The sequence below is a fragment of the Mya arenaria genome, chromosome 17 (genome assembly GCF_026914265.1).
Source record: "Mya arenaria isolate MELC-2E11 chromosome 17, ASM2691426v1".
NCBI classification, from domain to species: domain Eukaryota; kingdom Metazoa; phylum Mollusca; class Bivalvia; order Myida; family Myidae; genus Mya; species Mya arenaria.
Window position 1 is genome coordinate 38,336,713 of NC_069138.1, and position 22,052 is coordinate 38,358,764.

Below are 22,052 nucleotides of genomic sequence, written 5' to 3' on the forward strand. Positions count from 1 at the left end.
TTTGTATTCAAATACATTGAGGCCAACATAGAAAAGTTATTAATTTCATTAAATCAGCAGTATTCATCAAAAGCAATCTATTTGATAATTCAACAGAACGAGCTCATGGGAATTTAAATGTATTTATTTTATTTGTACAGTAAATGTATTATATAAATATACATTAACAATTAAACAAACTTGTGTAGACAGTAGGCCAGTATGGAGCATCTATGCACTTCAAAATAATCAGTTAATAATTCTTGAAAATTGACATCATCTGCAACCACAGTACTTTATTCTGTAACACTCCATGATAAATACAGAGGGACAAAATCTCGTTTTAATGAATTTGCATGATGCAGGGGAAACAACTTTTCTTCAAATGAAATTGCAAAATGAAAATATATATGAAAATACAGTAAAACTGCGATCGTTTGAACAAGCGGTCATTCGAGAACCGGCATTCCCTCGAGGTCGGAGCTTGGTCCCGAACTTTTTCCTTCTATTTTCATATAAGATAAACCTACGCTGCATCGAAACCTAATTATGTCGAGGAGTCGAGCAATATTCTTGGTCCCAATTACACAAATCATGCACAAAACCTTATGGCTCCCTCGAGGTCATAATTTCACACTTTTTCTCGAACGCATGTTCCAAAATAAACAAACAATTGCTAGGTATTTAAATTTTCGCAAGTTGTAAAAATTGCAATGACAGTTGAAAGGCAATTTATAAGGTGTGAACAACCGTTTAACAATGTTAACGCATGACTGATATTAGTTGATATGGGCAGTTTAGAACATAATAATGAGAAGTTAATGACGAGCAGTTAATTGTGAGAAATGTAAATGAGTAATAAAAATATGAATAAACACAACCATCTAGATCCAACATCGGAATATCTGAAAATATTTCCTTTTTGTCACTTTGCTTTGCAATATGGCTATTTGGTAAAAAAATCGATTTATTGATATTTCTTTTACATTTTATATTTAAGTACACATAAAGTAAACGACAGCCTTTGAACATATCAGCGATATCCACAACGCAACACATAATCGTTGTCTTAGTAAACAGACTACTTCATACTTGAAATACACTGAAATATATTTCATAACAGACTGGAGAATTGAAAATCGGGTCGTTCGAAACATCGGTTCCCTCGAGGTTTAGGCTCGGTCCCCGGCGACTTCGAGCGATCGCAGTTTTACTGTACACTACAATAACCCTGTATTGTCAGTTGTCTCAATAGGCGAGTGGTCTATGAAGCTGTCAGGCACCTAAGTTGCCAGAATATTTTTTTAGCGTCTGTTCATATTTCCACATTGGTTCATTGTGGGGTTTCCGACTAGGGAAAATTGAAATCCTGTCTTACAAATGCATGTACTTGTAGTTAAAATAATAGTACATAATCTGATAAACTGAAAGCCAATGTAGAAATAGCTTAAGAGTTTAAATAAACATAACAAATGTCTTCAGGATAACAACATATACAATGATTACAGAGACTGTATTTGCATTATAACAAATACCTACATGTTCCACCGCCCCAAGGTTAAAAATTCCCAAGCCGGAGATACAATTTCCAGGGATAATCAAAGTTTGAGTATGAGGGATTCAGGCCCAAATCAGGGTTAAGGGGTTTAATTCTCTTTTGAAATAGTCATTTATATCCATATTCTTACCATTATTTTAGCAAATGTCCCCCCCCCCCCCCCCAATTTTTTTAACTTTACAAGTAAACCATGATCTTTATTACCCCAGAGTTTCATTATAAATATGACAATGACATTCTATAGATTAATTGCATTTGCTATATAGTCAACACTGATGCCAAATGTATCAATAATTAACCTCCACAGACACCATTTTCAAACACCTTATACATTAATATTTAATTCTTGACATTTATGATCAGAAATTTTATCCAACAAAAGTAACAGTAGCACCATATGTATTTCCAACTGGAAAAGGGATTCTTTTGAATCAGAAAATGTTTTAAATCAATTTACAGCATTTCTACACACAGCTGGCTAAAGAAATATTTTTCAGTATAACTGTATAACCTATTAAATTACAGAACAGCCTTCAACGGCCAAAACCCATATCATTATCATGCTGAAAATTATAAGTATAAAACGTATCAATAGAATGAAACTGTAAAACATGATCATTCCATATCCTGCATTAAGTTAATAGTAAGTCACAACATAGCACTGTTATTCAGTATTTCATAGAAATATTGAGCTGGTAAACAATAAAAGGTACATAGCGAGGGATGGAAGCTAAAAGGTTCTATGTCCTTCTTTATCTAATGTCGCTTACAATCTTATTACTTCCACCCTCTGATACTCTGTACCAAGATTGTCCCACACAGATCACAGACTGGACTTGACCGAGCTCTCCATCACTTGTCTCATGTCACGTAAACTGTCGGCCACAAGTTCACACATCTGTGCCGCGGGGAGTGTTACATCGTTACTCTTGAAGGAGGAGATACCAAACAGGATTCGCTTCTCCTGGGGATTGTAGCAGAACCCGTAGCCGTCTGGGCAGACCGGCCCAAAGAACAACACTGACTCAGACTTGGCCGGTACCTGGAAATAAAATGATGATGATTGAATTTTTTTTCCAAATAATGCCACATTCTTTTCATCAAACCATAAATTAAAGCTATCAGAACAAATATATCTGAGAAAAACATGCAAGCAACAGGCGTAAACAACATAATCTGTACTGACCCTATTATTATATATGCAGCTGTAATCATCAATACACCAAATAAGTCAGACAGTTCTAAAACTAAGACTGAACAAGAGATGTTTGTCAAACAAAATGCCCCCCCCCCCCCAAATCATGTTCAGATGATGACTGATATTTGCAGATAAACATGTTTCCTCTTAGCTGTACGGAATAAGTGAATAAGTAATTATGAGATAAATTTAAATGACCAATATGAGTTGTGATTTTGACCTTTGACTCAAAATCCATAGGGGTCATCTACTGGCCACCCCTAACCTAAATGTCATGTTTGAGGGCAATGGACGCAGGCGTTGTCGAGTTATCACACAGACAAGCTTTTTGCATTTAAGGTCACTGTGACCTTGACCTTTGAACCCTGAACTCAATAGATGTCATCTACTGGTCAGGCCCAACCTTCATGTCAAGTTTTGACCATAGGTCCTGGTATTGTCAAGTTTGCATTCAAGGTCATTGTGAACGACTGACCGACCAACATAAGCAAAGCAATATACTGTCTCTTCTTCGAAGGGGGGCATAACTAGGAAATCACTTTTTATGTATTAAATATCATTTGATATCACAAGCTGAACTACCCAACTCTATCAGTTAGCATATAACTCTCTGTTCAACAATTTTGACATGTTTTTGATAGTTAAAATCTTCAAAGGAGTCTTTCACATGTACTTAAAATTCTCAGAGGTTTTAGTTTTAGCTCAGCCTAGAAATGTAAAATTAAATGTATCAAATAAAATTTTGTGAATTTTTGAGACCTAGTGATCCAACCGATTTCTCCATCATTTGAAAACGTTTAGAAGAGTAGAAAATGAATACATAAAACATATTCTGAAAACAAGCAATTTAGGTCTAGGAAGAGTGTCAAATAGCCATTTCACGTCTTATTTCATTTGCATTAAAAAAACTCAATTAAAGCTGCAATAACATTATGAATAATGTGTTTGTTTTCATACATTTATTTAACATGTATGTAATCAGAATGCGATAGCCTTTTAATTGACACCAAAATTAATCATATGGGGTCACCAGAAATCAAAATTGTACATAATAAACAGTAGTTCGATAAAGCCAACACATACCTGGCTGGTCGATATCCTCCATGTCTTACTGAAGACAAAGTTTGGGTCCTTGAAAAGTTCTGGCAGCTCTATCTTGTTTTCCTGGGCAATCAACGACAGCCCAAGGAAGTGACGGTCAATACCCTTTCCTGATATGGCCTACAGAAACAAACTTTGAGGTCATTTTTCAAGTCACCAATTCAGAAAGAATATATTAAACAAGAGGGCCATGATGGCCCTGTATCGCTCACCTGTAGCTTTGCTAAATAAAGTGAACATTCTGACCTATTATCATAAAGATCCAATGAAAAGTATGGCCCCTAGAGGCCACTCTTTTATTTGTCCCACTGACCTAGTTTTTTACCCCACATGACCCTATCAGTAGGCAATGCTTCAAACCAAATATTTAAGACCTAGTCCTTGTGGCTTCAGACAAGAAAATTTTAAAGTTTTTTCCTATATAAGCCTATGTAAAACTTGTGACACCCAGGGTGAGGCCTCTTTTCACCACAGGTGCACAAATTGAACAATCTTGGTAGCGGGCCACTAGGTTATGCCACATATAAAATGCCAATGTCTTGTTGGTTTAGACAAGAAGTTTTTTGTTCTATATAAGCCTATGCAAAACTTGTGACTCCCCCCAGGATAGGGCCTCTTCTCCCCAGGGGCATAAATTGAACAATCTTGGTAGAGGACCACTTGGTTATGATACATACGCTAAAATTGTGACCTCTATTGTGTTCACATGGTTTTTCTACTAATTGACCTAGTGACCTAGTTTTTGACCCGGGTTGACCCAATATCGAACCTGACCTAGCATATGTTAAGATGATCATTCTGTCCAAGTTTCATTAAGATTAGGCTAAAATTGTGATCTCTATTGTGTTCACAAGGTTTTTTTACTAATTGACCTAGTGACCTAGTTATTGACCGCGGATGGACCAATGTCGAACTTGACCTAGATGTTATAGAAATGATCATTCTGACCAAGTTGCATTAAGATTAGGCTAAAATTGTGACCTCTATTGTGTTCATAAGGTTTTTCTAATATCTGACCTAGTGACCTAGTTATTGACCGCGGATGACCCAATATCGAACATGACCCAGATTTTATAGAGATGATCATTCTGACCAAGTTGCATTAACATTAGGCTAAAATTGTGACCTCTATTGTGTTCACAAGGTTTTTCTACTAATTGACCTAGTGACCTAGTTATTGACGGTAATTGACCCAATATCTAAGTTGACCTAGATTTTATAGAGATGATCATTCTGACCAAGTAACATTAAGATTAGGCTTAAGTTGTGACCTCTGTTGTGTTCACAAGGTTTTTCTACTAATTGACCTAGTGACCTAGTTATTGACCGCGAATGACCCAATATCGAACTTGACCTATATTGTTCTAGAGATGATCATTCTGACCAAGTTGAATTGAGATAAGCCTAAAATTGTGACCTCTATTGTGTTCACAAGGTTTTTCTACTAATTTACCTAGTGACCTAGTTTTTGACCTGGGTTGACCCAATATGGAACTTGACCTAGCTTATGTTAAGATGATCATTCTGACCAAGTTTCATTAAGATTAGGCTAAAATTGTGACCTCTATTGTGTTCACAAGGTTTTTTTACTATCTGACCTAGTGACCTAGTTATTGACCGCGGATGACCCAATGTGGAACTTGACCTAGATTTTATAAAGATGATCAGTCTGACCAAGTTTCATAAAGATTAGGCTAAAATTGTGACCTCTATTGTGTTCATAAGGTTTTTCTAATATCTGACCTAGTGACTGTGATATACATTTTTATGACTCAATAGTACTTTTACACATGATTATATTTAGGTCCGCCTCTCTGTGTCATGCCGCCAATACAAAGGACCACAATGGAAATAAGGGCTTGCCCTTTTTTGTGTTATCCTTGGTGTTGGTGTGTATGTCATAGTTTTCTCGTATGTGATATAGTATTTAATAATGCTCATTATTTTATCCTATGTTATGTTGTTAACTATGTATATGCTTCCTATGCCGAAATAAATCTATCTATCTATCTATGTGACCTAGTTATTGACCGCGGATGACCCAATATTGAAATTGACCCAGATTTTATAGAGATGATCATTCTGACTAAGTTGCATTAACATTAGGCTAAAATTGTGACCTCTATTGTGTTCACAAGGGTTTTCTACTAATTGACCTATTGACCTAGTTATTGACGGTAAATGACCCAATATCGAACTTGACCTAGATTTTATAGAGATGATCATTCTGACCAAGTTACATTTAGATTAGGCTTAAGTTGTGACCTCTATTGTGTTCACAAGGTTTTTATACTAATTGACCTAGTGACCTAGTTATTGACCGCGAATGACCCAATATCGAACTTGACCTATATTTTTCTAGAGATGATCATTCTGACCAAGTTGAATTGAGTTAAGCCTAAAATTGTGACCTCTATTGTGTTCACAAAGTTTTTCTACTAATTGACCTATTGACCTAGTTATTGACGGTAAATGACCCAATATCGAACTTGACCTAGATTTTATAGAGATGATCATTCTGACCAAGTTACATTTAGATAAGGCTTAAGTTGTGACCTCTATTGTGTTCACAAGGTTTTTATACTAATTGACCTAGTGACCTAGTTATTGACCGCGAATGACCCAATATCGAACTTGACCTATATTTTTCTAGAGATGATCATTCTGACCAAGTTGAATTGAGTTAAGCCTAAAATTGTGACCTCTATTGTGTTCACAAGGTTTTTCTACTAATTGACCTAGTGACCTAGTTTTTGACCTGGGTTGACCCAATATGGAACTTGACCTAGCTTATGTTAAGATGATCATTCTGACCAAGTTTCATTAAGATAAGGCTAAAATTGTGACCTCTATTTTGTTCACAAGGTTTTTCTAATAATTGACCTAGTGACCTAGTTATTGACTGCGTATGACCCAATATCGAACTTGACCCAGATTTTATAGAGATGATCATTCTGACCAAGTTGCATTAAGATTAGCCTAAAATTGTGACCTCTATTGTGTTCACAAGGTTTTTGTACTAATTGACCTAGTGACCTAGTTATTGACCGCAGATGACCCAATATCGAACTTGACCTAGATTTTATAGAGATGATCATTCTGACCAAGTTGCATTGAGATTAGGCTAAAATTGTGACCTCTATTGTGTTCACAAGGTTTTTGTACTAATTGACCTAGTGACCTAGTCATTGACCGTGAATGACCCAATATCAAACTTGACCTACATTTTATAGCGATGATCATTCTGACCAAGTTGCATTGAGATTAGGCTAAAATTGTGACCTCTATTGTGTTCACAAAGTTTTTCTACTAATTGATCTAGTGACCTAGTTATTGACCGCGGATGACCCAACATCGAACTTGACCTAAATTTTATAGAGATGATCATTCTGACCAAGTTGCATTGAGATTAGGCTAAAATTGTGACCTCTAATGTGTTCACAAGGTTTTTCTACTAATTGACCTAGTGACCTAGTTTTTGACCTGGGTTGACCCAATATGGAACTTGACCTAGCTTATGTTAAGATGATCATTCTGACCAAGTTTCATTAAGATAAGGCTAAAATTGTGACCTCTATTTTGTTCACAAGGTTTTTCTAATAATTGACCTAGTGACCTAGTTATTGACTGCGTATGACCCAATATCGAACTTGACCCAGATTTTATAGAGATGATCATTCTGACCAAGTTGCATTAAGATTAGCCTAAAATTGTGACCTCTATTGTGTTCACAAGGTTTTTGTACTAATTGACCTAGTGACCTAGTTATTGACCGCAGATGACCCAATATCGAACTTGACCTAGATTTTATAGAGATGATCATTCTGACCAAGTTGCATTGAGATTAGGCTAAAATTGTGACCTCTATTGTGTTCACAAGGTTTTTGTACTAATTGACCAAGTGACCTAGTCATTGACCGTGAATGACCCAATATCAAACTTGACCTACATTTTATAGCGATGATCATTCTGACCAAGTTGCATTGAGATTAGGCTAAAATTGTGACCTCTATTGTGTTCACAAAGTTTTTCTACTAATTGACCTATTGACCTAGTTATTGACCGCGGATGACCCAATATCGAACTTGACCTAAATTTTATAGAGATGATCATTCTGACCAAGTTGCATTGAGATTAGGCTAAAATTGTGACCTCTAATGTGTTCACAAGGTATTTCTACTAATTGACCTACTGACCTAGTTTTTGACCCCAGATGACCCAATATCGAACTTGACCTAGATTTCATAGAGATGATCAGTCTGACCAAGTTTCATAAAGATTAGGTCAAAATTGTGACCTCTGTTGTGTTCACAAGGTTTTTCTAATAATTGACCTAGTGACCTAGTTATTGACTGCGGATGACCCAATATCGAACTTGACCTAGATTTTATAGAGATGATTATTCTGACCAACTTGCATTGAGATTAGGCTAAAATTGTGACCTCTATTGTGTTCACAAGGTTTTTGTACTAATTGACCTAGTGACCTAGTTGTTGACCGCGGATGACCCAATATCAAACTTGACCTAGATTTTATAGAGATGATCATTCTGACCAAGTTGCATTGAGATTAGGCTAAAATTGTGACCTCTATTGTGTTCACAAGGTTTTTCTACTAATTGACCTAGTGACCTAGTTTTTGACCTGGGTTGACCCAATATGGAACTTGACCTAGCTTATGTTAAGATGATCATTCTGACCAAGTTTCATTAAGATAAGGCTAAAATTGTGACCTCTATTTTGTTCACAAGGTTTTTCTAATAATTGACCTAGTGACCTAGTTATTGACTGCGTATGACCCAATATCGAACTTGACCCAGATTTTATAGAGATGATCATTCTGACCAAGTTGCATTAAGATTAGCCTAAAATTGTGACCTCTATTGTGTTCACAAGGTTTTTGTACTAATTGACCTAGTGACCTAGTTATTGACCGCGGATGACCCAATATCGAACTTGACCTAGATTTTATAGAGATGATCATTCTGACCAAGTTGCATTGAGATTAGGCTAAAATTGTGACCTCTATTGTGTTCACAAGGTTTTTGTACTAATTGACCTAGTGACTTAGTTATTGACCGTGAATGACCCAATATCAAACTTGACCTACATTTTACAGCGATGATCATTCTGACCAATTTGCATTGAGATTAGGCTAAAATTGTGATCTCTATTGTGTTCACAAGGTTTTTCTACTAATTGACCAAGTGACCTAGTCATTGACCGTGAATGACCCAATATCAAACTTGACCTACATTTTATAGCGATGATCATTCTGACCAAGTTGCATTGAGATTAGGCTAAAATTGTGACCTCTATTGTGTTCACAAAGTTTTTCTACTAATTGACCTATTGACCTAGTTATTGACCGCGGATGACCCAATATCGAACTTGACCTAAATTTTATAGAGATGATCATTCTGACCAAGTTGCATTGAGATTAGGCTAAAATTGTGACCTCTAATGTGTTCACAAGGTATTTCTACTAATTGACCTACTGACCTAGTTTTTGACCCCAGATGACCCAATATCGAACTTGACCTAGATTTCATAGAGATGATCAGTCTGACCAAGTTTCATAAAGATTAGGTCAAAATTGTGACCTCTGTTGTGTTCACAAGGTTTTTCTAATAATTGACCTAGTGACCTAGTTATTGACTGCGGATGACCCAATATCGAACTTGACCTAGATTTTATAGAGATGATTATTCTGACCAACTTGCATTGAGATTAGGCTAAAATTGTGACCTCTATTGTGTTCACAAGGTTTTTGTACTAATTGACCTAGTGACCTAGTTGTTGACCGTGGATGACCCAATATCAAACTTGACCTAGATTTTATAGAGATGATCATTCTGACCAAGTTGCATTGAGATTAGGCTAAAATTGTGACCTCTATTGTGTTCACAAGGTTTTTCTACTAATTGACCTAGTGACCTAGTTTTTGACCTGGGTTGACCCAATATGGAACTTGACCTAGCTTATGTTAAGATGATCATTCTGACCAAGTTTCATTAAGATAAGGCTAAAATTGTGACCTCTATTTTGTTCACAAGGTTTTTCTAATAATTGACCTAGTGACCTAGTTATTGACTGCGTATGACCCAATATCGAACTTGACCCAGATTTTATAGAGATGATCATTCTGACCAAGTTGCATTAAGATTAGCCTAAAATTGTGACCTCTATTGTGTTCACAAGGTTTTTGTACTAATTGACCTAGTGACCTAGTTATTGACCGCGGATGACCCAATATCGAACTTGACCTAGATTTTATAGAGATGATCATTCTGACCAAGTTGCATTGAGATTAGGCTAAAATTGTGACCTCTATTGTGTTCACAAGGTTTTTGTACTAATTGACCTAGTGACTTAGTTATTGACCGTGAATGACCCAATATCAAACTTGACCTACATTTTACAGCGATGATCATTCTGACCAATTTGCATTGAGATTAGGCTAAAATTGTGATCTCTATTGTGTTCACAAGGTTTTTCTACTAATTGACCTAGTGACCTAGTTATTGACCGCGGATGACCCAATATCGAACTTGACCTAGATTTTATAGAGATGATCATTCTGACCAAGTTGCATTGAGATTAGGCTAAAATTGTGACCTCTAATGTGTTCACAAGGTATTTCTACTAATTGACCTACTGACCTAGTTTTTGACCCCAGATGACCCACTATCGAACTTGACCTAGATTTCATAGAGATGATCAGTCTGACCAAGTTTCATAAAGATTAGGTCAAAATTGTGACCTCTGTTGTGTTCACAAGGTTTTTCTAATAATTGACCTAGTGACCTAGTTATTGACTGCGGATGACCCAATATCGAACTTGACGTAGATTTTATAGAGATGATTATTCTGACCAACTTGCATTGAGATTAGGCTAAAATTGTGACCTCTATTGTGTTCACAAGGTTTTTGTACTAATTGACCTAGTGACCTAGTTGTTGACCGCGGATGACCCAATATCGAACTTGACCTAGATTTTATAGAGATGATCATTCTGACCAAGTTGCATTGAGATTAGGCTAAAATTGTGACCTCTATTGTGTTCACAAGGTTTTTCTACTAATTGACCTAGTGACCTAATTATTGACCGCGGATGACCCAATATCGAACTTGACCTAGATTTTATAGAGATGACCATTCTGACCAAGTTGCATTGAGATTAGGCTAAAATTGTGACCTCTATTGTGTTCACAAGGTTTTTCTACTAATTGACCTAGTTTTTGACCCCATATGACCCAATATCGAACTTGACCTAGATTTTATAGAGATGATCAGTCTGACCAAGTTTCATAAAGATTAGGTCAAAATTGTGACCTCTATTGTGTTCACAAGCAATTGTGAACGGACGGACGGACGGACGGACGGACGACGGACGAAGAGTGATCACAAAAGCTCACCTTGTCACTACGTGACAGGTGAGCTAAAAATCACATTGTATTAAGTTCACAAGAACAGACCGAGGAAGTGATGGCCAATACCCTTATAAACAATATAATGTTTACAGTTACTTATCCAAATAGAGAACATATTTTACAAATGTCCCTTTCAATTAAACAAATAAGTTTCGTACATCATTAGTGTACTGTTTATGGCTATTTATAGCCCTCCTGAGCAGCTCAGCTCTCTTCTGATTGGACTGTGAGGGATCCAACATGGCCTGTGTGAACTCTAGAGAGCTTGAGGAACATGATCGTATAGTTTCTGTCCGTCCCAGTTGAAACATCCGGATGGAGCCGCTCTCGTAAGAGCCCACAGGCTTTCTGTGGTGTCTGGTAGAGAGAAAATATGAAAACCAAAATCTTCAAATAAGTTAATTAAAGTGCTATGTTTTACAGTTATCATAAGAAGTTATGTTTTCTAAAATAGCAGTAGAAATACCAATGTTATCATTAAGTATCACAATTTAGGCAAATCAAAACTTGATGAAACAGATTTTTAGGTGAAAGATTTCACATAACTAGTATTTTATCTGCATTTTATATTTACAGCGCAATTAAAAAAGTTATAAGAATGAGAAATTTGCATTTTACGTAAGTATATTTTGGCTAATAATTGGTTGATTTCGCCATTCATGAAATAAATAGGAATCATTTTATATTAAACCATGCACCAAATACACAACCTGTAATAGGCAAGCTGTATGGCGCTCTGTATGAAGCTGTCAGGCGACACACGCTGACTCTTCGGGAAGTTTTTCCCGAATTCTTCGAATGTGAAAACTTTCAGGTCCAAGTCCTGCACCATCCTGCATGAAAAATAAAAACAACAACATTAGAACCCAATAAACTTTCCAATTATTTATGATTATGGTTCAAGTTTTGCATTTTTCCCAATATGAATAATGTCAATGACACCCAGAGAAGGACAAAATCTAATTAGATTTCTCTGAAAAGCGAATCAACTACTGGTATCCTCTCAAACACTTAAAAAAAAAAATGGTTGAGAAACTTGTCCGAGAATGTGGACCAATGTTCACTTAGAGCTTCAGTCTGAGTTTAAGAATCAAGAACCAAAACTTCAAATTATAATGTCATTGTATAATGGCTATTTGAAGATCAATTATGGTAATAATTGCTGCATATGTTTACATTACCATATCTGACCCCAGGACATACACACCTTTTGTCAAAAATAACTATATTTATGCTACTGTGTAACATTTTAACATTTGTTATACTGAGTCTTCAGCCTGAAACACAGACTGAAGCACTAGGTGAATATAGCTCCAGCTCAACATTTATTGAAAAGTCAAGTATTTTGAGACTTGTATTTGTCTATTACCTGTCAATGTTCTCCTTGGCCAGATTCAGACTGTTTTCCACATCATGTGAAAGGTTCATTGTGAGAAGGCGGGGTGTGACAGCATTACCTGCAGCCTCCCAGTCTTTACCAGAATTTCTACAACACACAAAGGCCAAGGGTTATTCATAATTACTGGTTGTTTTGATGAAAAGTAGAAATCATTTACAAATATCCACAGAATTGGTGCAATATCATAAGGCCGCGTGGCTTTTTCAAACTCTTTTTACATATTTATTCAAGCTTGTTACAATCATTTAAACCAGTGAAATAATTTTTGCTTTTTGATCCAAAAATTGAGTTTCAGACTGTATCCATGAACATTAAAAACACTCCTACATGTATGCATGCACAATATAACATTTTGTTTAATTTTTGGCATGCATATATTAGTTCTAGTAATAAGAAACTGCACTAGTTCTAGGTCAAGACTAAAACCGAACATGAACAGAACTACGGACACTTGGAATATATAAAATTGGGTTTTAATGAGGTTCTTCATCACACTTTACTATATCAAGAATGTACACTACATAATTAAACACTTCACATACATGTATTCTAGACAGTGGTCCATGAGGTGTATTACAGGGGGACCTTCGGCCGAGGTGTGCTCATAGTTCAGGCCGCTCACACCATCTTGTCCGACTACAAACTGGCAGAGAAAAAAAAAGCATCAATTCATCCCAAACAAATTTCAAATTTTACATCAAGAAGATAAAGATGTGGATGGCATAACTCGTTAATATTCTCAAAGCCAGAGCTATGGACCTTGCTATACATGTAGGTCTTGTCTCTGGCACTTATTTAATTTGAAAAACTGACAACGTTTTATAAAAAGGTATGGCCAAAGTAAAGTTGTTGCAAGACAATGATACCAGCTGATGATGATGAATATGACACCAATGGTCGAAATATATCTAGACATTTTCTCTTTTCTGTAACCTCACTTCACTCACCTGTATGGTTTTATCAAACCACCGATTCCCCGTGTGTAGCTGAGAGCCAGCCCCATGGAGCATTTGGTGGCCAGAGGTGGTGCGCGGGTCGGGGGTTGAGGGGTTGGGCTGGTCAAGACAGATCACCACGATACTCCGCTGGATCGATTCTAAACTAGACTTTGTAACCTCATCTGTAAACATGTTTTACAATATATTTATCTTGTAAATGTAGATATAGTTCACAGTGTAGAACTGCAGAAGTATTTCATAAGAAACCAGTGAATACAGAGACCATATCAAAAATATTTTTTTAACTAAAAGAAGAAGTTGACTGGAAAAATGAGCATGCACCTTTACACATGTTCTTGTAAGCCCGTGCCCAGTTTTCCCTGTTCTCCATTGTGAAGAGCCCTAGTGGTGGTCCCTGACTTGACCCCTGACTTACAACTGCCTCGAGCTGAGCCCGCAGCTGGGTCGTGTTCAAGGGCTTGTTTTCACTGTCGTAGACTGGCACTTCAAAAAACTGTGGGAAAGATATTGGATGGTATGATATACACAATTTATAAGACTAAAACATAGTTCATTTACCTACTTGATAAAAAAAACAACTGGCTGAGTTCAAAGCCTTATCAGCATTTTCAAAGACTGGCATTTTAAGATATTGGATGGAAACACTTATAAAAAAGGGTAAATATTTCTCCAGCCTAAGTATTTATCATAACTATTCTTACATTATTGTTGTACACGATGGTGATGTGCCTGGGAGGGTTGGGCTGGTCAGGTGGGAAGCACACCCAGTCATCTGTATTTACCCCAGGGATCCGACATGCACTCAGAATCTGGTAGTATTGCATCATACACAAGGGCGCTTTCCCTAGGTGCTCAACTGGTAATATCTGACTGAAATAGTTAGTAGCCAAAGGTCAAGGTTAGCATATCACATGTCCCGGTAGTAATCAAATTGACATGTTGTGTTCTTTTACTCAACACCAAGATAAGGTCAAGCCCACAAGTCAAGCACTGGTAATAAGTATATATATTAGTATGCTAAGCATCCTTAAATTTTGAATATTAAACTGAACTTACAATAGATGTGAAAGCCCCTGAACCTCATATATTAAGCAAAGTTGGCAACTCACGTATCAATCATGACTTTGTAATCAAGAACCCCGGCAATAAGTCTGGCAGCGTAGCTGAAATGTAAGAGAGTAGGCATACATTGACTAGAACAATAAACTGCTGCCATGGTAGGGATTTTACAAAAACAGACTGCTATTGTGTTATATATGGGCCGCATCGCGACAAATTCTGTCTTAATGACCAAAATATCGATTTTGAGTTTTCTACATTTTTATATACGTGTGTTTATAACAATAAAAAATATGTAATTTTATTTTTGATATCTTGTAAACTTTTTGAGATTTTCCACTTTAAGTGGCACAGGGGTAAACGTCAATTTTTTGAAAACGCGTGACGTTATGACGTGAAATACCAACAACTGACGTAAAAAACTTTGTGATAATGAAGCGAACACCTGTCTTCATGAGTAAATATATTTATAAGAATATTACTGACATTGACCGTTTTAATTGTTTTATTTTCAATTTTTATTTCGTTGCAGGCATTGGTAACCCCTCACGTTCTGCATAGTTCAGGAGAAACTTTACCACGCGCTGCACATCGTCAAACGTTAGGGCGTGCTTGGGCCGTCTTCCAGTATTTCCATGGGTCCTTGGAACGATCCCATTTGTTGCCATTAGACCTTGTAAGGCACTTCTTCCTATGTCATAGCAGAGGTGAAATGTTCTCCTGCAAACAATGGACCCATTAAATTTAAATGTATAACGCATCCGTTGCCTCTTTTTTCCTTTCTTAGTTGTTGCCGTGGCGCGGTCGTCTTGTAAGATGGCCATAATATACATGTCTTTTTCATTTGTGTCCATTTCTCTTAAGTTAAGTATGTGTTCATACACATTTCCTACATTAAGCTGTTGTGAACATTTCCTTTGACACCCACATCCATCTTTACACACTTTCTTTATATCTGTAAGCTCACAATTTTCAGCCACTTCAATATCGCTTTCATCTAATTCAGCCTCTCCATTGCCATCGCTGTCTGTATCTTCATCTACGATTTCTTGCTGCAAAATATTATCCCTCACACGTCCTTCCAATATCCCGCCAATTGTGTCAATATCATCGTTGTCGACTTCATAATCAACTTCACACGACTCGTCTAACTCTTGTGATGCAAATGGTGTGGAAACTGGCGTTCTTCCAAAATGATTTGAGTACACACTCTCTAACTCCTGAAAATATATTATAGGAAAAACCTCATTATATCTGTCATATGAACCGGGTAGTTTTGTATTATTTGAACCATTTTTGTTTCCAAATTTATCAATGATAAAACAATATATACCAACACAATTTAGTGGAAATGTGATTAAAGCAAAAAAAAAGTATAGCTCATATCAGGAATTGAACTTGAGTCTCCCGGGTGTTGCACAATGATCTTTCCACTGCGCCACAATCTCTTCAGTCTAACACTCAATTAACGTTATATATTACATCAACTCTTGGTCATAAAATCGATATAATGACTCGACACTTTTTCCATCTCATTTTAAACATATTTCGTTTTTTTAACATATTTATTCGTTTAGTGAACATATCTATTGGAATAGCATATTACAGTACTGTACAAAATACTAAACAATATAAATTCAAATACAGTAAAACAAAGAGATTTTCATTTTGAATGTCATTGCATCAAAATACGAATAAAATAATAGTAATTCTCATTTATAAAACGTTACGATGTCCAATTATAAACGTATATATTGACGGGTTGAGTTTAAGACAGGGAATAAGTTAACTTAACCAGTTTTATGGGATGTTATGATGCCGATATAAGGTGATGTACAGTATGCATGTAACGTTATTTATTTACATGTTATACCTAAGTACATATTTATGGTAAAACCTAATTTACGCCCTCCTTTGACAGAACAAAATAATGAAATACATAAAAAGATAACTTACCTCCAACTCTGCATCCATTTTAACACATCTAAGTCAATAACCTGTACAAATATCTATTTTTTCTTCAGTGTTTACAAATCTAACTTCTCACTTCCTGGATAAAATACGTGACGTCATTTAAATCCAGTTTTCCATAAAACGTCATCAATGTCATTAAGACAGGTTTTGTCGCGACGCGGCCCAAATTATATATATACGGTAGAACAAGGATTTGTTGTTGTATTTTTTCAATGAAATTTGGACATATCCAAACCAAGTTAAACATATCCTGGGTTTCAAAACATTTAATCAATTCATTTTAAAGAAACATCATTTTCAAAGGATACTTTTCAAAATCAAGACTGGATTTACATTTAAATTTCTCAATTAATTAAAAAAATAAATAAAATTTAGACATATCGAAACTAAAATAAAGGTAGCACTTTTCAACATCAAGGCTGGAATTACAATTAGAGATCCATTTATAACAAAATAAACTTAGGCCAATATTTTAATTTAATAAAAAAAATACAATTGAAGAAAGAAAATGTTTGATACATTTAAAAAAAAAATAATTAATTTGAAATAATGTTTTTATCACCAAAAACTTTGGTTCTTCAGCATGCAAAACACTTAATGCCAAACATAAACAAGCAGCCTACCTCAGTTGACCCTGCAGGTCATTGAAGTCAGCCTTCGGAAAGAGAACCCCTGGATTAGAGTTAATAACGCACGACTCTCGTACATCGAGGTATGCCACCTGTCTCCACCAGTCAGACAGCTGTGGATGGAGCAAGATAAGACAATGATGAGACAATATGCATACATAACATCGGGAAGAAGACCTATGGGGTAGACTCTCACATATCCAGGTACGCTTCCTGGCACCATCAGTATGAAGGATGTGGACAGAACCATAAATATGACATAAGACAGTATATGTGAGTAGCATTTGGCTGAATGAATGCATGTCCAACTGATCAATTTTGAACCATAGTGTTTTGGCAGGATTCTCAATAAGATAGGGTTGAACCATCACAAATAGTAAAGTAATCGACCAGCTACTACTTCTTCTACTTAAAGATTACTAATTTTTCCTAATTTGAAGCGGTCAAATTGCCATTTGAACCAACTATTTTGGCCGGCAGTTGGTTCTTTTTGAGAACACTATTTTGGTATTGGCTAATTAAAATATACAAAAAATCTAACAAAAAAGTTTTTTTGAACCAAAAAATCCTACTAAACAGAAAGTTCATACTAAGATGATGATTGTTAAGTTTTAGCGATATGAAAATACTGTGATACTTAGAACTCAAAGTAAATACAGCTGAAAACCTGTTGGCTTGATATCACTCAATTTCCTCTTTGGCTCATACTTGATGTAAATGATCAATATTTTTAAAATCTATGTAAGCATTTCCACTTGGCTCGATATTTGAGAGGCTCAAAGTATTTTGGCCGGTCCCTGGGATATCAACTCAAGCCAATAGGTTTCGGCTGTACTGAAACTTGGATGTTACCTAGACACTTCCATTGTCACCACCAGCAGTTAACAGTATCACATTTGTATTTGTACTAAAGTATGTTCATTCTTTGATACCCTCCTGTGATTAGTATTGATTGAAGCCCATGTTTGCTGCTGTTGGGATTTATAGTCATCTATGTCAAGGTTTATGCTATGTTTCACTGTGTGAAAAAATAGTTTAAGAGTATCTATCTGATTATTTATCAATATTTTTCCACTCAGTATTATCTATCCTACTAATAGGGCTTTAGTGTAGAGTTATGGAAGGGTGTTGCACCCTGTCCTTTTTTGACAGCACCCTTCTGCCTTCATCGTAGTTAATGCTTTATAAGATAATGATTTTTTGTGTTCATTAAAACATCATTATAAATACAAACACATTTTACATATTTGGCATTTGAAATCTAATATAACTTTGAATAATGCATGATGTTCAAATTATTAATAGTCCAATAAAATGTGCCCTTTTTCTCATTTAACACCCTGTCCCTTTACTGCAGCGCCCTGCCTTTTGTAAAACATGGCTAAAGCTCTACACTATGCATACATTTATCTACAGTAAAATTTGTTACTTCCAAAATCCCATCAAGATTACCCAGTTTGTGTGTTTCTGTGCCCGCTCCTCCAGTTTGGTTTGAAGCAGTGGCCCTACACCAGTCTTGAAATCTTCACATAGCTGCAAACAAACAACAAGAGGGTAAAGATTCAAGAATACCCTGTTATGTGGTAGTTATCACCATAAAGGAATGGGGTTGTTAACTTTATCATTAACTTAAAAAAAAAAATATTTTCCTTTTTTAATGCATTATCATGTTTAACTTATTTGACTAATGATCAAAACAAAAAAAATCAAATGACTTAGGTAAAGCTAAAAATTTATTAGCGATATATTGGCGTTTTTTGAACTGGGGAATTCATGGCCACGTAGCGATTAATCTAAGAAAACCGTTATCATGGTTATTTTATCTGTACCTATATCATATGCTTTTTTATCATTTAAGTCAAATGAGTTAAACATGGTTATATATTAATTTAAAATGCATACTATTTTTTTTGCATCAACCTATAGATACAGTATTGTGCGCCTTTAAGGTTGATGTATGACATAATTATGTTCTGATTAATGCATGAACCTTTTGTGCATGCCTGAAGTCGTGGTCAGATACTAGAGGCCGGAGAGTCTGAAGGTACTTGTCAAGCGTCTGTTGAAGGGGAGCAACAGGAAACCGTGGTAACGATGCTTGGACAGAGAACATCCGTCCTGTAATTCTCCGCGGTTTTACTGCACTCATCTTTAAAGCAGGGCTGGCAGTTGAGGGTGCAATTTGACGAGCCTGAAAAAAAATGATACAAAATAACTTAAATACTAAACAACAAAATAATTAACAAAATAAACACTATTAAAATCATTCAAAATCTCATGAGCAAATGGGATCTGTAAGTTAAATCAACATTTAAATTTATAATGACTACTGTTGGCAGACTTTATTGGGAACAACTGAATGCCAGATGGTAAAAATGTTCCCTTAAGGCACATTACCCGGTACTGGGTCTTAAATCTCAATATTTTAACTATTTGTATTGAAAAACATCTTGCCATTTATACTTTTTCCCAAATTAAAATATGTTCATAATGATAATTATGACAAATACTTCCATAAAATAGTTAAATTTACATTTATAATACTGTACAAGAAAATTCCACTATTGACCGATATTTCACTGAAGCACGAACGTTTAAGTATATCCAACAATATCAACAGCCTAAGGTCAGAAATTAGACTGTGTGGATAGGGTTAGGGTTAATGACATTGAAGTAATAAATGTATGATGTATAATATAGCATATGATAGTATAGGTACTGTCAACTTCAAAGTTCATCAATTAGAACGTTCCTGTTTACAACCAATGTAAGACAAGTTTTTAAAGTATTCTGAGAAAAGCAGCTAACTTACCATAATTCTTGATATTGCTGAATACATGTCAACTATGTTTTGTTTGCTTTTGATTAATTTATGTTTCAGGAATTATTGAACCGGACTTTTTGACATCGAACTGGTAGATGGTTGTCCAAATGGAAAGGGGTCGTCTCAAAACAGTTTGTATTACAAAATATAATTTATAGTTGAAAAAGGTATACAAATAAAAATGAAAGCTTTATAAAAATGAACAACAATTTAATTGTTTAATTCTTATGTCAGGATAATCAAAAATTCATATAAATATATTTAAGCCGTTGGTTTTGTGTCAATGTTTTGAAATTACCCCCTCTAAATTTATCGACGTCACTAAGACGATTGAACTATTAGTCAAAACGGATATTACCGTAGCGATCTAAATCTACATCATACGTTGACTAGTCACAGTTGACTAAAATATTACGAAACGGAAGGAAATATAAACTGCCTAACTTGTATATATTAAAGGCCTAGTTTAGCCCTTCTTTAAGTGACCCCCCAATACATGTATTGTACACAACTTCTGTGTATTGATCTTTATCTTAATCGCCTTGTGAGGCTTATCAGATCTCTGATCTGAGTGACCAGCCGTGAAGTTATAGAGGTTTTATTATGGAAATGGACAATACATCTTGTCTTTTAGTTGTTGTTGATGTTGTTTTCAAATGGTAATTGTATATTATTATTACAATGCCAGCAATACAAATTATAGAATTATGCTGATGACAACACTCTGTCATATTCTGATCACAAGATAAATGAAGTTAAAAACCCCCTCTAGAACAGAGTGTACCTCTTTGATAAACTGGTTTTCAGATAACAAGATGTAAGCAACCACAGATTAATTTCAGGCCATAGCTATAGGCACAAAATCTAAAAAATGCAATTTAACCATCCAGCAGGAGAATAGTATCATCCCATGCGAAGAAGAAGTAAAATTATTAGGTGTTACAATATATTTTAGAATAAATTTTAATACTCATGTTTCAAACACTTGTAAGAAAGCATCAAGGCAATTAAATGTGTTAACACGCATTGGGAAAAGTCTCTGCAAGTTAGGTAAACTTAATATCTACTATTCTTTTATTATGTCAAACTTCTGTCATTTAACCTGTCATTTTTGTGGAGAAGTAAATACTTACGAGATACAAGAAAGAGCATTTCGATTTATCTACAATGACCATACATCAAACTATTATTTTTTATTAATTAAGTCACATCTTCCATCACTAAAAATTAGAAGACGAAGAACAATTGCCTTAGAAACCTCTAAGACCATAAACAAACAAACAAACAAACAAACAAACACCGGTTTATCTTCGCGATTTAGTTAAAATCAAAAACAACTCTTATTTGTTTAGGTATAGTAACACTACAGAGGTACCCCAGGTAAGGACCACAAAGTATGGCCTCAACTCTTTCCGGTCGGCGGCGTCCAAACACTGGAACTCACTCCCTCGGCACTTTAGTGACGAAACAAACCTGAGTCAGTTTCGGAGTTTGGTCAATGCATGCCAACTGTAAGAACTACAACATATCGGTGCAATTCTTTCCGCTCCGGTGCCCCTAAACTCTGGAACTCCCTTCCACAACATTTCAGGGAAGAAACTAATTTTAATCATTTCAAGAGTTTAGTCCGGGCATGGAGCGGAGATAACTGCAAATGCTCATTTTGCATATAAGAATGCTGTCATATAACATGCTGTAAAATGTCTTAATCAAAGATATGTTGGATGGGACCTCGCGAGCTTAGACTGCCTAGGCAGCTGGTCTCTTTCAATGTGTCTTTGATTTAAATAATGTTAATTAATTGTGACTTCTTCTGTTTTATTTCCCATGCTAAATGCATTGTCGTATTACCTTGTGATTCGTATTTTCGATTAACTTATGCTATAAATTATGCTAATCTACCTACATTCTATATATAGTCTAATGTCTTTCAACTGCCA

General features: G+C 35.6%; 1 protein-coding gene across 1 annotated transcript; it reads right to left on the reverse strand.

Moving 5' to 3' along the window:
- Nucleotides 1-106: 106 nt before the first annotated feature.
- On the reverse strand, nucleotides 107-20,252 carry LOC128222699 (carnitine O-acetyltransferase-like). The gene is made up of 14 exons (XM_052931793.1): nucleotides 20,101-20,252; nucleotides 19,279-19,479; nucleotides 18,741-18,821; nucleotides 17,283-17,401; nucleotides 14,736-14,789; nucleotides 14,328-14,496; nucleotides 13,948-14,119; nucleotides 13,615-13,787; nucleotides 13,210-13,310; nucleotides 12,638-12,754; nucleotides 11,979-12,101; nucleotides 11,427-11,625; nucleotides 3,819-3,956; nucleotides 107-2,579 (listed from the first exon to the last, which is right to left on the reverse strand). Exons 1-14 carry the CDS (start codon nucleotides 20,125-20,127, stop codon nucleotides 2,361-2,363), a joined length of 1,893 nt encoding a protein of 630 aa, XP_052787753.1. The 5' UTR covers nucleotides 20,128-20,252; the 3' UTR covers nucleotides 107-2,360.
- Nucleotides 20,253-22,052: the final 1,800 nt, after the last annotated feature.

What these genes read in the sequence shown, in the direction of transcription:
- LOC128222699 (XM_052931793.1), bottom strand. Translation starts at nt 20,127, where the DNA reads ATGTATTCAGCAATATCAAGAATTATG. An exon ending in TACAAAGTCATGATTGATAC is followed by an intron (nt 14,497 to 14,735) that starts GTGAGTTGCCAA and finishes TAACTATTTCAG; the next exon opens with TCAGATATTACCAGTTGAGC. An exon ending in GACCACTGTCTAGAATACAT is followed by an intron (nt 12,755 to 13,209) that starts GTATGTGAAGTG and finishes TGTGTGTTGTAG; the next exon opens with AAATTCTGGTAAAGACTGGG.